Genomic DNA, 13,411 nt, shown 5'->3' on the forward strand with positions numbered 1-13,411 from the left:
CAACAACTGTCACAGGTGGGCTATAGCCAACAGAGCTCCCCTCTTCAGAATGGGAAGCTGTGAAATATTTATTCCAATGAGGCCTAAGAGACATACTTAATGGGGGTGACTTTAATATAAAAAGCAGTTGTCAGGCAGCCACTGTGAAGACCTTTAGGAACTCCACAGAAACGGAACAAGTAAGGAACCCTGAGCCACTCTCTACATTTCAAATCTTCTGAAAGCCGAAGAGGGCCTATATACATACCAAGGCAGCCCCTCTGTCATCACCCTGACTCTACTTCTACCAGCAACACAAAGGGTAGGGTTCTCCTTGCCAGTCTTGGCCTTTCTCTGTATCCATTCCAATCCTTGCTCAAAAGGATGTCATTAATAATAAGAGGTTCAGGATCCAGTCTCTCAAGGGGGCATCATGGCCCAGCCACAAGTGTTAAGGTGCACATTTCTTCCTCAACCATCTTCCCACCAACCAAGTCTCAGATCCTGGGCCCAGAGAGTTCATCCCCAAGTTCCCTAGCTGCTTCTTTCTTCTCTTCTCCTGACTCACATATTATAGCCTTGTTATTCAAAGGATGGTTCCAGAACCCGTAGCACCAATGTTGACTGGGGACTTGTTAGAAATGCACGATTTGGGGCACCACCTCAGATCTACTAAATTATACTTTGCATTTCAACAAAGTCCCCAGGTGAATCATTTGCAAGTTGGAGACAAGCACTGGCCTATAGGATTGGCCTCAATTCTAATGACGTGTCCTCACATCTATCTTTCTCTGACAAAAAACAGCTACTCTCAGCTTTGTTCTGCACACCTCCTTCATGAATATCACCTCCTCTCCAGACTCCTCAATACTAATACTAATACTGGCCTTCTGAGTCCCTCTATTTCCCTCTACCCATCTGCCCAGAAACCCCAGCACTGCCCATTCCCGTACAGGACAGTGACTGCTAGATTCTTGATGAGGTGCCTGGTCCACCTGCCAGTAGCTCTGATGGCAGTCTCCAAAACCAAGTGGGCTCCAAAGTTCCTTTTTCTGTGCTGATTCAGGAGTCTTAGGCATTGGTACCATCAGAGGTTTTCTACAATTAGGCTCTAGCACCATTTCTGAGGTCCCAGACAACACCCAGCACCCAAGATTTAGGGACTTAGCCTACTTTTCTTTTGACTTGAAAGACGCCATGGTCCACTCTAGCCTCTGCAATATTTCTCTCCACAAGACTGACTATTAAAGAGATTTAGATTGGACAACACAGAGGATAAACAGGGACTCTTTGCATTTTAAGAAGTGTACTGCTCGGGACTTCACTGGCAGCCCAGTAGTTAAGACTTTGCCTTCCAATGCAGGGGGTGCAGGTTCGATCCCTGGTTGGGGAGCTAAGATCCCACATTCCTCATGGCCAAAAAACCAAAACATAATACAGAAGCAATATTGTAACAAATTCAATAAAGACTTTAAAACTGGTCCACATCAAAAAAACCTTAAAAAAAAAAAGAAGTGTACTGCTAACTGGAAAGTTGTTTTTACACTTGGGGGAATGCAGAAATCATATAGGCGGAACATTACAAATTAGAGCTAAAAGGATTTCATCCAAAGTTCCTGACTCTAGCCTCTTTGGTCTGGGCTTCCTATGCTTAATCCTGAGAACATATTTCACTAAACATCCTCCTCCTCCTTGCTTAAGGGCTAGGATTTTTGGAATTGTGCTTAATCTACAGATCAATTTAAACAGAATTGGCAGTTCAACAATATTGAGTCTTTTAATTCATGAACACAGTATTTCTCACCATTTACTGAGGCCTTATTTAATTTCTCTCAATAATGTTTTATAGTCTTACACATCTTTGGTCACATTTAACCCTAAGTATTTCATATTTTTCATCCTATTAAAAATGGTACTTTAAGAAGGTTTTCAACTTCCAAATTTTCGTTGCTACTATATAGAAATACAATGGGTTTTTGTATATCAGCCTCTGTCCTTCAGCCTTGCTAAGCTCACTTATTAGTTCTAGTAGCTTTTCTTTTAAGTTCCTTAGGTTTTTATACATAGAAAATCACACAGTCTGAGAATAAAGGTTTTCCTTCATCCTTTCCGATCTAAATGTTTTTTTCTATTGCTTTATCATACTGACTAGACTCTCCAGTATGATGTTGAATAAAAGGAGTGAGAAGGGACAGTCTTACCTCATTCCCAAGAGTAGAAAAAAAATATTCACTCCTTCACCACTAAGAATAATGTTAGTTGTAAGTATCTCCTAGATATTCTTCATCAGACTGAAGAAGTCCTCTTCTATTGCTAGTCTACTATGAGTTTGTATCATGAATGGTTGTGGACTTTTGTCAAATATATTTTTTGCATCTATCAAAATGATGGCATTTGATTTAAATATGGGGTTAACTTTAGCCTGTTAATATGGTGAATTACACCAAATTGCTTTTCAGATATTAAACCAGCCTTGCACTCCTGAGATAAACCCCACTTGCTCATGTTGTATTATCCTTTTAATACATTGCTGGATTTTATTTGTTAATATTTTGGTGAGGACTTTTTCACCCATGTTTGTGAGGAGCACTGGTCTGTAGCTTTCTTTTCTTAAAATGTCCGTTCCTGGTTCTGGTATTAGGGCAATGCTGGCCTCACAGAATGAGTTGGAAAAGGTATCCTTCTCTTGTTTTTCCTGTAAGCGTTTTTGTAAAATCAAGGACTATTTCTTCCTTAAATGTTTAGTGGAATTCATCAGTAAGTGAAACCATCTAGGTCTCCATATATTTTCAAGATCTATATTAAAATGTTTAAAAAGAAATTAAGGGCTTCCCTGGTGGCACAGTGGTTGGGAGTCCACCTGCTGATGCAGGGGACGCAGGTTCGTGCCCCGGTCCGGGAAGATCCCACATGCCGCAGACCGGCTGGGCCCGTGAGCCATGGCTGCTGAGCCTGCGCGTCCGGAGCCTGTGCTCCTCAATGGGAGAGGCCACAACAGTGAGAGGCCCGCGTACCGCAAAAAAAAAAAAAAGAAATTAACACTTAACACAGCCATTCCATTAACTCTTTAACCAGTCAATACCTCATACCTGCTCTGGTCAGCTCTAGATCCATCTGTCTTGCTAAACACTCTTCTATTTCTTTCTAGTCTATCCATTCTCACCCCTTAAGTAGAAGGGATCCATCATCTTTTCTGTTCCTTGGCTTATCTTTACTATAATGCTGCCTATTTACTCTCTCTATGACTTCTAGGAATACTTCCTTTGGTTTGACCAGACCCTAATGCATTCTTCCTGTCATCTTAAACCCAGTCAACACTGCTCGATGATGCTTTCAGGAAAAGAGGAAATGACCTAAATCAACCTATGTTCCTAGGACCTGGAGCCAACCCTTAGCTGTGTTTTCAAGACTCAAGTAAGGAGACTATCCACAATTGTCAGCAACTAGGGATGGGAGTTGCGGGGAGATGAAGAGGTAGATCTGGACTAGGATAATTCAACTCTTGTAAAACACTCTGCACTTAACTTCGCAGCATTAATCAAAATTTTCCTTAAATTTGTATAAGTGTGAGTAGTATCTGTCTCTTCCTACCTGCACTCCCTACCAGACTAAAAGCTCCATGAGGGCAACAACTATGTCCATCTTGAGCATTAATAATTTCCGTGCACCCTACAAATTCCTGACACATAGATCTTACTCAATTACTATAGCCCTATCAGATAAAAAGAAGAATTTAATTTCTGCCTCAACAAAGCTCTGAGATAAGGTAGTACTTCCCACATTTCTGGAAAAAATTAATAATAAAAACTTGAGCTGCTACCATGGGTCAGGCACTATTCTAAGATTTCTACATATATTCTCATTTAATCCTACGACAAACCTATGAAGTAGGTACTATGATTATTCTCATTTTACAGATGAGGTATTTGAAGCACAGAGAGGGTGTATAATTCACCCAAGGTTATACAGATGACTGGCAAAGATGAGCTTCAAACCCAAGTAGCCTAGCCTAAAAGTCCACTCTATTAATCACTCTGCTGTAATACCTCTCACTGAAGAGGGTACCAAATTCTTGAGTAGCAATAAATTGAGCCAAATAAAATAAAAGATATGATATAAAGAATACTAGGGGGACTTCTCTGGTGGCACAGTGGTTGGGAGTCTGCCTGCCGGTGTGGGGGATGCAGGTTCAAGCCCTGGTCTGGGAGGATCCCACGTGGCACAGAGCAGCTGGGCCCATATGCCTCAACTACTAAGCCTGCATTCTGGGGCCCACAAGCCACAACTACTGAAGCCCACGCGCCTAGAGCCCGTGCTCGGCAACAAGAGAAGCCACCGCAATGAGAAGCCCGCGCACAGCAACGAAGAATAAACCTCACGCACAGCAACTAGAGAAAGCCCGCACACAGGAATGAAGACCCAACGCAGCCAAAAATAAATAAATAAATGAAAAGAAAAAGAATACTAGGAATCATGCAGCTCAATATTAAAAAAACAAGCAGCCCAATCAAAAAATGGGCAGAAGATCTAAATAGACATTTCTCCAAAGAAGACATACAGATGGCCAAGAGGCACATGAAAAGATGCTCGACATCACTAATTATTAGAGAAATGCAAATCAAAACTACCATGAGGTATCACCTCACACCAGTTAGAATGGGCAACCCACTACTGGGCATATACCCAGAGAAAACCATAATTCAAAAAGACACATGCACCCCAACGTTCACTGCAGCACTATTTACCACAGCCAGGTCATGGAAGCAACCTAAATGCCCATCGACAGATAAATGGATAAAGAAGATGTGGTACATATATACAATGGAATATTACTCAGCCATAAAAAGGAATGAAATTGGGTCATTTTGTAGAGATGTGGATGGTCCTAGAGTCTGTCATACAGAGTGAAGTAAGTCAGAAAGAGGAAAAAAAACATCGTATATTAACGCATATATGTGGAACCTAGAAAAATGGTACAGATGAACCGGTTTGCAAGGCAGAAATAGAGACACAGATGTAGAGAACAAACGTATGGATACCACAGGGGGAAAGAGGGCGGGGGTGGGGGTAGGTGGTGGTGGTGGGATAAATTGGGAGATTGGGATTGACATATATACACTAATATGTATAAAACAGATAATAAGAAACTGCTGTATAAATAAAATAAAATAAAATTCAAGAAAAGAAAAGAATACTAGGAAGAAAAATTCAGACTTAGATATACAAGTTACCAGTTTTATATGACAATTCAAAGAAACTGTTGCTATGAATCATTCTAGTGCCTGATCCTTATTTAAAACAATAGTCAAAACAAAACCAAATCTTCCTTTTCAGTTGACAGACACAGATGGAGACTAAAACCCAGAATATTCTCATGTTAAAAACATTTTTGTCTGCTACCAAATTTCTGTTTTATAAAAATACACAGTCTATTTTTATCTGCCACGAGAAGTCCAATTACCAAACTGGACATCACAGAACTAGATATGTGTTGCCTGGGTTCTCCAGGAGAGGCAGCAGGAATATGTGAAGACTGCACCATCCCTATGGCTTTGTCTTTCTAGTTCTCCCAGCATTAAATGTGGGATATTAATACGTATCAGGTTTGAATGTCCCCTGCAAGCTTTTTTTCTATCCTAAAAATTACCAGAAACCAATGCAAAGCATGTGACAGGGAAGACAGATCATAGGGGAGGGAACAAGGTGAACCGAAATCATTAAATGTCTGCGCACCCAATGCTTCTATGTCCCAAGAATTCTGTGGTCTGCTTCTGAGGCAACCAAGGGCCTTAGCAGTCTGTGACTGCTTCAGTTAATGATGTCTCACTGATGCACTACTGCAAAAGGCTCTGAGAAGTCTACAGTTATAAAAGGAAAATTTAACTCACCTTCCACTGCTCCTCTGGAAGCAGATTCACAACCACCAGGTCCCCATTCAAGGCTCTATTACGAGCAACAACCCCATCAATAAAAATATCTCGATCACCATCCTAGGTTGGAGAAGGAAATAAAGTAGTCAGTTTACCAAGGCTTGGAACCAAAAATTACTTCCTTGGTTTAAAAACTGTAGACTCTACAATCTGTCCACTGAGTTAACAGGAACACTAGTATTTAAACACAAACAGACCTAGAGGAAGCTCAGGCTCTTTGGAACTAATAGAAATGGTGATGAACACAGAAGAACAGGTTAACATAATACTAAAAAATCACCAAATAAGAGAAGATCTACTGTAGACAGGCCAAACCAAACAAACAAAAATGCATAAAGCAGAAAACGAGGGGCTTCTCTGGTGGCACAGTGGTTGAGAGGCCGCCTGCTGATGCAGGGCACATGGGTTCGTGCCCTGGCCCGGGAGGATCCCACATGCCACAGAGCGGGTGGGCCCGTGAGCCACGGCCGCTGAGCCTGCGCGTCCGGAGCCTGTGCTCCGCAGCGGGAGAGGCCGCAGCAGTGAGAGGCCCGCCTACCGCAAAAAAAAAAAAAAAAAGAAAGAAAACGAGGACTGCATGCTTTCATAACTGAAATGAGAAAGGAGTAAGTTACCCTTTTTTGTTTTAAATAAAATAAAGCATGATGGTACCTTTTGTACATGACTGAATTTTTGTAAGGGAAAGGTTAAAAAGTAGACAATTTGCAAGAAAACAGAAGAACAACACCACATTGATATAATCCCCAAAGAAAACCAACCAAGGGCAGGAGCAACAACCAGCTCCAGGAGTTGGGTTCTCTAGGAGAAAACCAGCAAAGTCCCACTCCCCCCAAAGAAGTGGCAGAGAGAGCAATGTGGTTTGTTTGTTTGTTTTCTAACTGAAGTACAGTTGATTTACAATACTGTGTTAGTTTCAGGTGTGCAGCACAGTGATTCAGTTATTTTTTTCCAGATTATATTCCATTATAGGTTATTACAAGATATTAAATATAATTCCCTGTACTATACAGTAAATCTTGTTTGCTTATCTATTTTATGTATAGTAGTTTGTATCTGTTAATTCCATATTCCTTAACTGTCCCTCTCCAGCCTCTGGTAAACATAAATTTGTTTTTATGTCTGTGAGTCTGTTATATATAGATTCATTTGTATTATTTTTTAGAATCCATATATAAGTGATACCATATAGTATTTTTCTTTCTCTGTGTGTCTCTGTCTTCACTGAGCATTATTCTCTGGGTCCATCCATGTTGCTGCAAATGGCAGTATTTCACTCTTTTGTATGGCTGAGTAATATTCCAATGTATATATACCACATCTTCTTAAGCCAATCGTCTGTTGATTAGCACCTGGGTTGTTTTCATGTCTTGGCTATTGAACCCAGGTCCACAGCAGTGAAAGCCCGAGTCTTAAGTTAGCACCTGGGTTGTTTTCATGTCTTGGCTATTGAACCCAGGTCCACAGCAGTGAAAGCCCGAGTCTTAATCACTGGGACGCCAGGGAATTCCCCTCAAGCACATACTTAAAAACAATCCACCTGAAGCAGTGTAGCCCCAGTGAACTCCCCAGGTATCGACTGCCAAACTTAATTAGTTGCCAGAGTCTTCTTATTAAGCCAAATTACTTTGCAAAAATAATTAAATGGAAAAGGTAGCTAAGAAAAGCATGCCTTCAGCAACAAGTTTCCATGAAAAAACTAAACATTTTCAAAATGTTTCACCAACAAACATGCAAAGATGTGAATGGACCTAGAGACTGTCATACAGAATGAAGTAAGTGAGAAAGAGAAAAACAAATATCATACATTAACACATATATGTGGAATCTAGAAAAAATGGTACAGATGAACGGTTTGCAAGGCAGAAATAGAGACACAGCTGTAGAGAACAAACGTATGGACACCAAGGGGGGAAAGGGGGGAAGGGGAGGGGGGCGGTGGTGGTGGGATGAATGGGGAGATTGGAATTGACATATATACACTAATATGCATAAAATAGATAACTAATAAGAACCTGCTGTAAAAAAATAAATAAATAAAATGCATATATGCAAAAAAACAAACAAACATGCAAACATGTACTCTCATCCTTTCATCCTTCCAAGAGTTTATATTATGTGCTTCTTTTCAGAGGATAAGAGAGAAGTAAAATGTTACTTTTTCTCAAAGGAGGTAACAGCAAACTGGCTTGGAAAGCCGCCACTCAAACTTCTCTACTAGAGACAGCTGATGCTACGTTCAACAGACTGCAGGTGACTACTACGGTATTTTAAATAAAGATAAAATTAACACTGCAAATTCACCACCACACTCACAGAATGGGATTTCATATACTCAGTATTTTTTTTACAGTTTCCAATTACAAACCATTAGAGATCTTTAGAACAGTCTTTCTGTTCAATTTCCAATTTAGCCACAGGCTAGCAGCTGTGGCCTGCACACTTTGCCAAACCTGACCCACCCTGGTCCCTAAGGAATAGCTACCGTGCCAGTCACAAAGATGGTTCGTGATAAGCTTCTCAGAGAAATAAGAAGAGGCAACCAGTAAATAAAGAGTGAACAACTGAAGTGTGGCACAACATCATCAACTGCCTTCTGCAATTTATAAAGTAATGGGATCTCTCCAACTTCTCTACAATGAAAATAAAGCTGTCTAGAGGTCATCCAAACCCATCATCACGTGTCAAAACACATGCAATCAGATGCCTCTTTCGGAAGCAGCTACACCACTCTTAGCTTAGAGAGTTAAGAGGGTAAGATGCTGGTACTGTCATGTTTCTATCCCAAGAAACAAAGAGAAGCAGGGCTGAATTGAACCTCGAACAATACACAAATCTATAGATACTGAATCACAACTCAGCTCTTACTTGATTCATTCAGAAGCCTGCATCTATTGCAGCATCTCTTATTTTAAAGATACTTGAGGCCAGAAACTATCAAACTCTTAGAGGAAAACATAGGCAGAACACTATGACATAAATCACAGCAAGATCCTTTTTGACCCACCTCCTAGAGAAATGGAAATAAAAACAAAAATAAACAAATGGGACCTAATGAAACTTCAAAGCTTTTGCACAGCAAAGGAAACCATAAACAAGACCAAAAGACAACCCTCAGAATGGGAGAAAATATTTGCAAATGAAGCAACTGACAAAGGATTCATCTCTAAAATTTATAAGCAGCTCATGCAGCTCAATCACAAAAAAACAAACAACCCAATCCAAAAATGGGCAGAAGACCTATATAGACATTTCTCCAAAGAAGATATACAGACTGCCAACAAACACATGAAACAATGCTCAACATCATTAATCATTAGGGAAATGCAAATCAAAACTACAATGAGACATCATCTCACACCAGTCAGAATGGCCATCATCAAAAAATCTAGAAACAATAAATGCTGGAGAGGGTGTAGAGAAAAGGGAATACTCTTGCACTGCTGGGAATGTGAATTGGTTCAGCCACTATGGAGAACAGTATGGAGGTTCCTTAAAAAACTAAAAATAGAACTACCATATGACCCAGCAATCCCACTACTGGGCATATACCCTGAGAAAACCATAATTCAAAAAGAGTCATGTACCAAAATGTTCACTGCAGCTCTATTTACAATAGCCCAGAGATGGAAACAACCTAAGTGTCCATCATCAGATGAATGGATAAAGAAGATGTGGCACATATATACAATGGAATATTACTCAGCCATAAAAAGAAATGAAATTGAGCTATTTGTAATGAGGTGGATAGACCTAGAGTCTGTCATACAGAGTGAAGTAAGTCAGAAGGAGAAAGACAAATACCGTATGCTAACACATACATATGGAATTTAAGGGGAAAAAAATGTCATGAAGAACCTAGGGGTAAGACAGGAATAAAGACACAGACCTACTAGAGAATGGACTTGAGGATATGGGGAGGGGGAAGGGTAAGCTATGACAAAGCAAGAGAGAGGCATGGACATATATACACTACCAAACGTAAGGTAGATAGCTAGTGGGAAGCAGCCTCATAGCACAGGGAAATCAGCTCGGTGCTTTGTGACCGCCTGGAGGGGTGGGATAGGGAGGGTGGGAGACGCTAGAGGGAAGAGATATGGGAACATATGTATATGTATAACTGATTCACTTTGTTATAAAGTAGAAACTAGCACACCATTGTAAAGCAATTATACTCCAATTAAAAAAAAAAGATAACTTGAAGACAGCTCAATATTAAAAGTTTGAGTTAATCCCTCCTTTTTTTTTCCAAATTAACAAACTGTAATTGTTTTCCCAAAGATACATTTCTTTTCATATACATCCATCATACACTGTAAACAAAAAAAGCAGTGTACATGAAATAAGAGAAAATAAACAGCATAGGTATTTATAGGAGAAGAAAATCCACAGCATAGGTAAGGAGGCTGTAGTCCGGAGCACAGCTGAGTTTCCAGCAGTATAACCTCTTAACTACTTTTTAAGGCCAAGGAATTCATTCCTTCATTTGAATGCCAGAAGACTTGCTCTATCCATCAGAAAGAATAGAAAAAAAAGAAAAATGGATAATGATCAACCTGTTGGAAATATAAAGGGATCTATGGGTAATCTAACTAAATGTATAGGAGACAGGAGTGGGGAGGATAGCCCAAGTATACTATGGTGGTCAGAATATCCTCCACCGATGGAATAGCTCCCTTTGGACCAGAAATAAATTCCACAGATGTACAAAGAGTGCCTCCCATGGTGAGATGCACAAAAAAGCTACAGAACTCCTTGCACCAATACAATTCAGAATTGAAACTGTGCTTTTAATAAAAAGCCAGGTTTTTACATCTGGTCCATTTTTCCTCTTTATCTTATTCCCAAATGGGATAGAAAGACACCTCAATAATATCAATTTATCTTGGTTTTGTGAAAAAGCTACATGGTTCTTTCTTACTTTTATTGAGAACAAGAGAACACTATCAGGTACACACAGAAGTAACATCCCATGTATGTTGAGTTTGTCATAGGAAAATGAATATCAACTTTCTATCAGTAGAAATTATAATAAACCTAAATCATGTTCCCCCAAAACAAAGTACTTTTTTATACCTGATGATCAATTCATTGTTTCTAGCCTGTTGATATATGTAGATATTTTAACACAGAAAGTGACACTGTATAAGTTCTCAACTGTTTTTAGAGTCAATAAGAATAAACCTAAATAATTTCATCAAATCTAGTCTATTTTTGTTTCTCCAAAAACTTTAGAATTTTAAAGTTATGAAGAACATTAGACAATATTTAATCCACCCCTTCATTTTACAATTAAGGAAACTTTCCATTTCTGATTGTCAGAGCTGAGGCTTCATCTTCTATCAATTCCTATCTTTACTGTCCCTGCTAAAGCAGGGACAGGTAACAGGCCCTGCATCTGATATCCTACCTTCTAGTCTACCTGTGAGCATTTTTCCAGTTCATACAAGTTCACAGTTGACATGGGCACGAGCTACGTATACTCAGAAATCTAGACCAGTGGTGGGATCTACCTACATGTAATTCATTGCCTCTACTATCTCCCCCTTCAACTGCTCTCCATAATGCTTCTAAAACCTGAAACTGACCAGAAAATCTACAAAACTAGAATGCAGGATTGTGCCAGTGTCCAAAACTGGAGTATCTACAATCACTTACAGCTGGGTCTTGATAGAGCTTCTGTAGTAGAGGTGAGTCATTTAGCACTTTTTCTCCCTCTGAGACAATTTTATTACTCCATCAGTGGCCAGATAAGAGAATAAAAGAGGTATAGAAGTAAGCCAATCCTAATATCACAACTGTGTAAAAAATTCTAAATAGGACATGCCAGGAATACAATTTCAAGTGGGAGAACAACTTGAGCTTTTGAAACATCAATAACTTTTGCTTAACTTCCTTTAACAAGCCAGATTAAACAGTGGCAACACGTCATTTGCAAATTTAAATCACATGAACTTAACTTACAGGAACATAACCAGGCCAACACTTCAGAGGACCTCTGCTCTGGCCCTCCTCCGACCACACCCCTCCTCAACAGGTAAGGAGTTCTCAAGGCTAAATGGATTGTAATCAGCCCCAAGCCCACTTCCAGGGCATATATAAGCACCTTCCCCAGGTCTATCTTCCCAAACGCAGACCACATCACAGGTGGCACCCCTAGACTCGACAGGTGGCTAATGGGTGGGTATTTCTAAAGGGTATGGGCAGAGCTTGGACATGTGGGATAAGATGCTCACCTAGAGGGCAAGGGCCCTTGCTGAATGCGGGGAAGGAGGCAGGAGGGCAGCAAAGAGGGGACAGGGAGCAAGAACTGGGAAGGGAAGAGGGGCAGGCCAGAGGTGGACCCTCTCCATGCAGCCACCTTTCAGCATGGAGCTCCGAGGAGTCTGAGAATTCTACCTCTGAACCCCAGTACAAGTACATGGAGGTATACTTGGCAAGGAATATATTTTATCTGTCATGAATGTATTTTACTTAACAGTTTGTTAGTCTGATTTATAACTTTTAAATATTTAATATAAGGTATGTGTGCCTCCATCTGTATTTTGTCCTAGGTCATACACTCGTTAGGAGCCGGCCTAATAGGGATCTAACTTAGAGAAATTCAATACTGTGTACTCAGGAAAGAGAGAAAGCAAGCAGAAAAATTTTCAAAATACTGTATGTAGTTCCACTTATCATTCCCATCAATGAGAGCAAACCTCAGTGTGCAGGGAGGGCGATCTGCTCAGTTCCCAGGTACCTCTCAGGGTGAACTCCTTACTGCACTGGGTATGATTCTCATGCTTAAAAAATCCATGTTTGGGCTTCCCTGGTGGCGCAGTGGTTGAGAGTCCACCTGCCAATGCAGGGGACATGGGTTCGTGCCCTGGTCCGGGAAGATCCCACATGCCGTGGAGCGGCTGGGCCCGTGAGCCATGGCCACTGAGCCTGCGCGTCCGGAGCCTGTGCTCCGCAACGGGAGAGGCCACAGCAGTGAGAGGCCTGCGTACCACAAAAAAAAAAGAAAATCCATGTTTTTCACACAGTGGGGCCCCTAGTATAACTGAGCTCCTTCAACTGGTGTGCCAAAGAAGAAACAATCACCCTTTCTAATGTGGAGAAAATGCTGGTTATGCTAGACTTATTGAGAGATGGTTACTCCCTCTCCAACATGGCATATTCCTAAGAGATTTTCATTGGTAATTCTTATGATTATTGAATGTGAATTTCACCTTATGAGCAAACTCTGAAATCTAACACCCACGTAAACTGTTTGATGGAATAGCTCCCGCAGCTAAGTTACTACCTCAAATCTGACATTCCATTCTATAATCTAAGCACCAGGGTCAGCAATATATACCATGTTCTGTCACAGGAACAGAAAATGACTAAGAGAGAACAAGGTGACATGTGACATTTTTTATCTAAGCCAGTGGGTAAGACCTAAACTTGAGATACAAATGTGAATCCTTGGCTTCAGGACAAGGGCAAGGGAAAAAAGGACAAAACTGAACTTCAGAATA

The 13,411-nt window shown here is 40.5% G+C and overlaps 1 protein-coding gene across 9 annotated transcripts in view; it reads right to left on the reverse strand.

Annotated features, from left to right (window-relative positions):
* The window catches only part of DIS3L2 (DIS3 like 3'-5' exoribonuclease 2), a 376,911-nt gene that overhangs the window by 299,890 nt on the left and 63,610 nt on the right, over window positions 1–13,411 (reverse strand). For all 9 annotated transcript variants that reach the window (XR_004350756.1, XR_004350757.1, XR_004350758.1 and 6 more), the window contains exon 5: window positions 5,868–5,969. Coding sequence is in view for 5 of the 9 variants with exons in the window: in XM_032637768.1 (XP_032493659.1) it covers window positions 5,868–5,969 (102 nt within the window). In the remaining 4 variants the exon portion in view is untranslated. The remainder of the gene's footprint in view (window positions 1–5,867; window positions 5,970–13,411) is intronic.

This window comes from Phocoena sinus, chromosome 7 (genome assembly GCF_008692025.1).
Source record: "Phocoena sinus isolate mPhoSin1 chromosome 7, mPhoSin1.pri, whole genome shotgun sequence".
Classification (NCBI taxonomy): Eukaryota; Metazoa; Chordata; class Mammalia; order Artiodactyla; family Phocoenidae; genus Phocoena; species Phocoena sinus.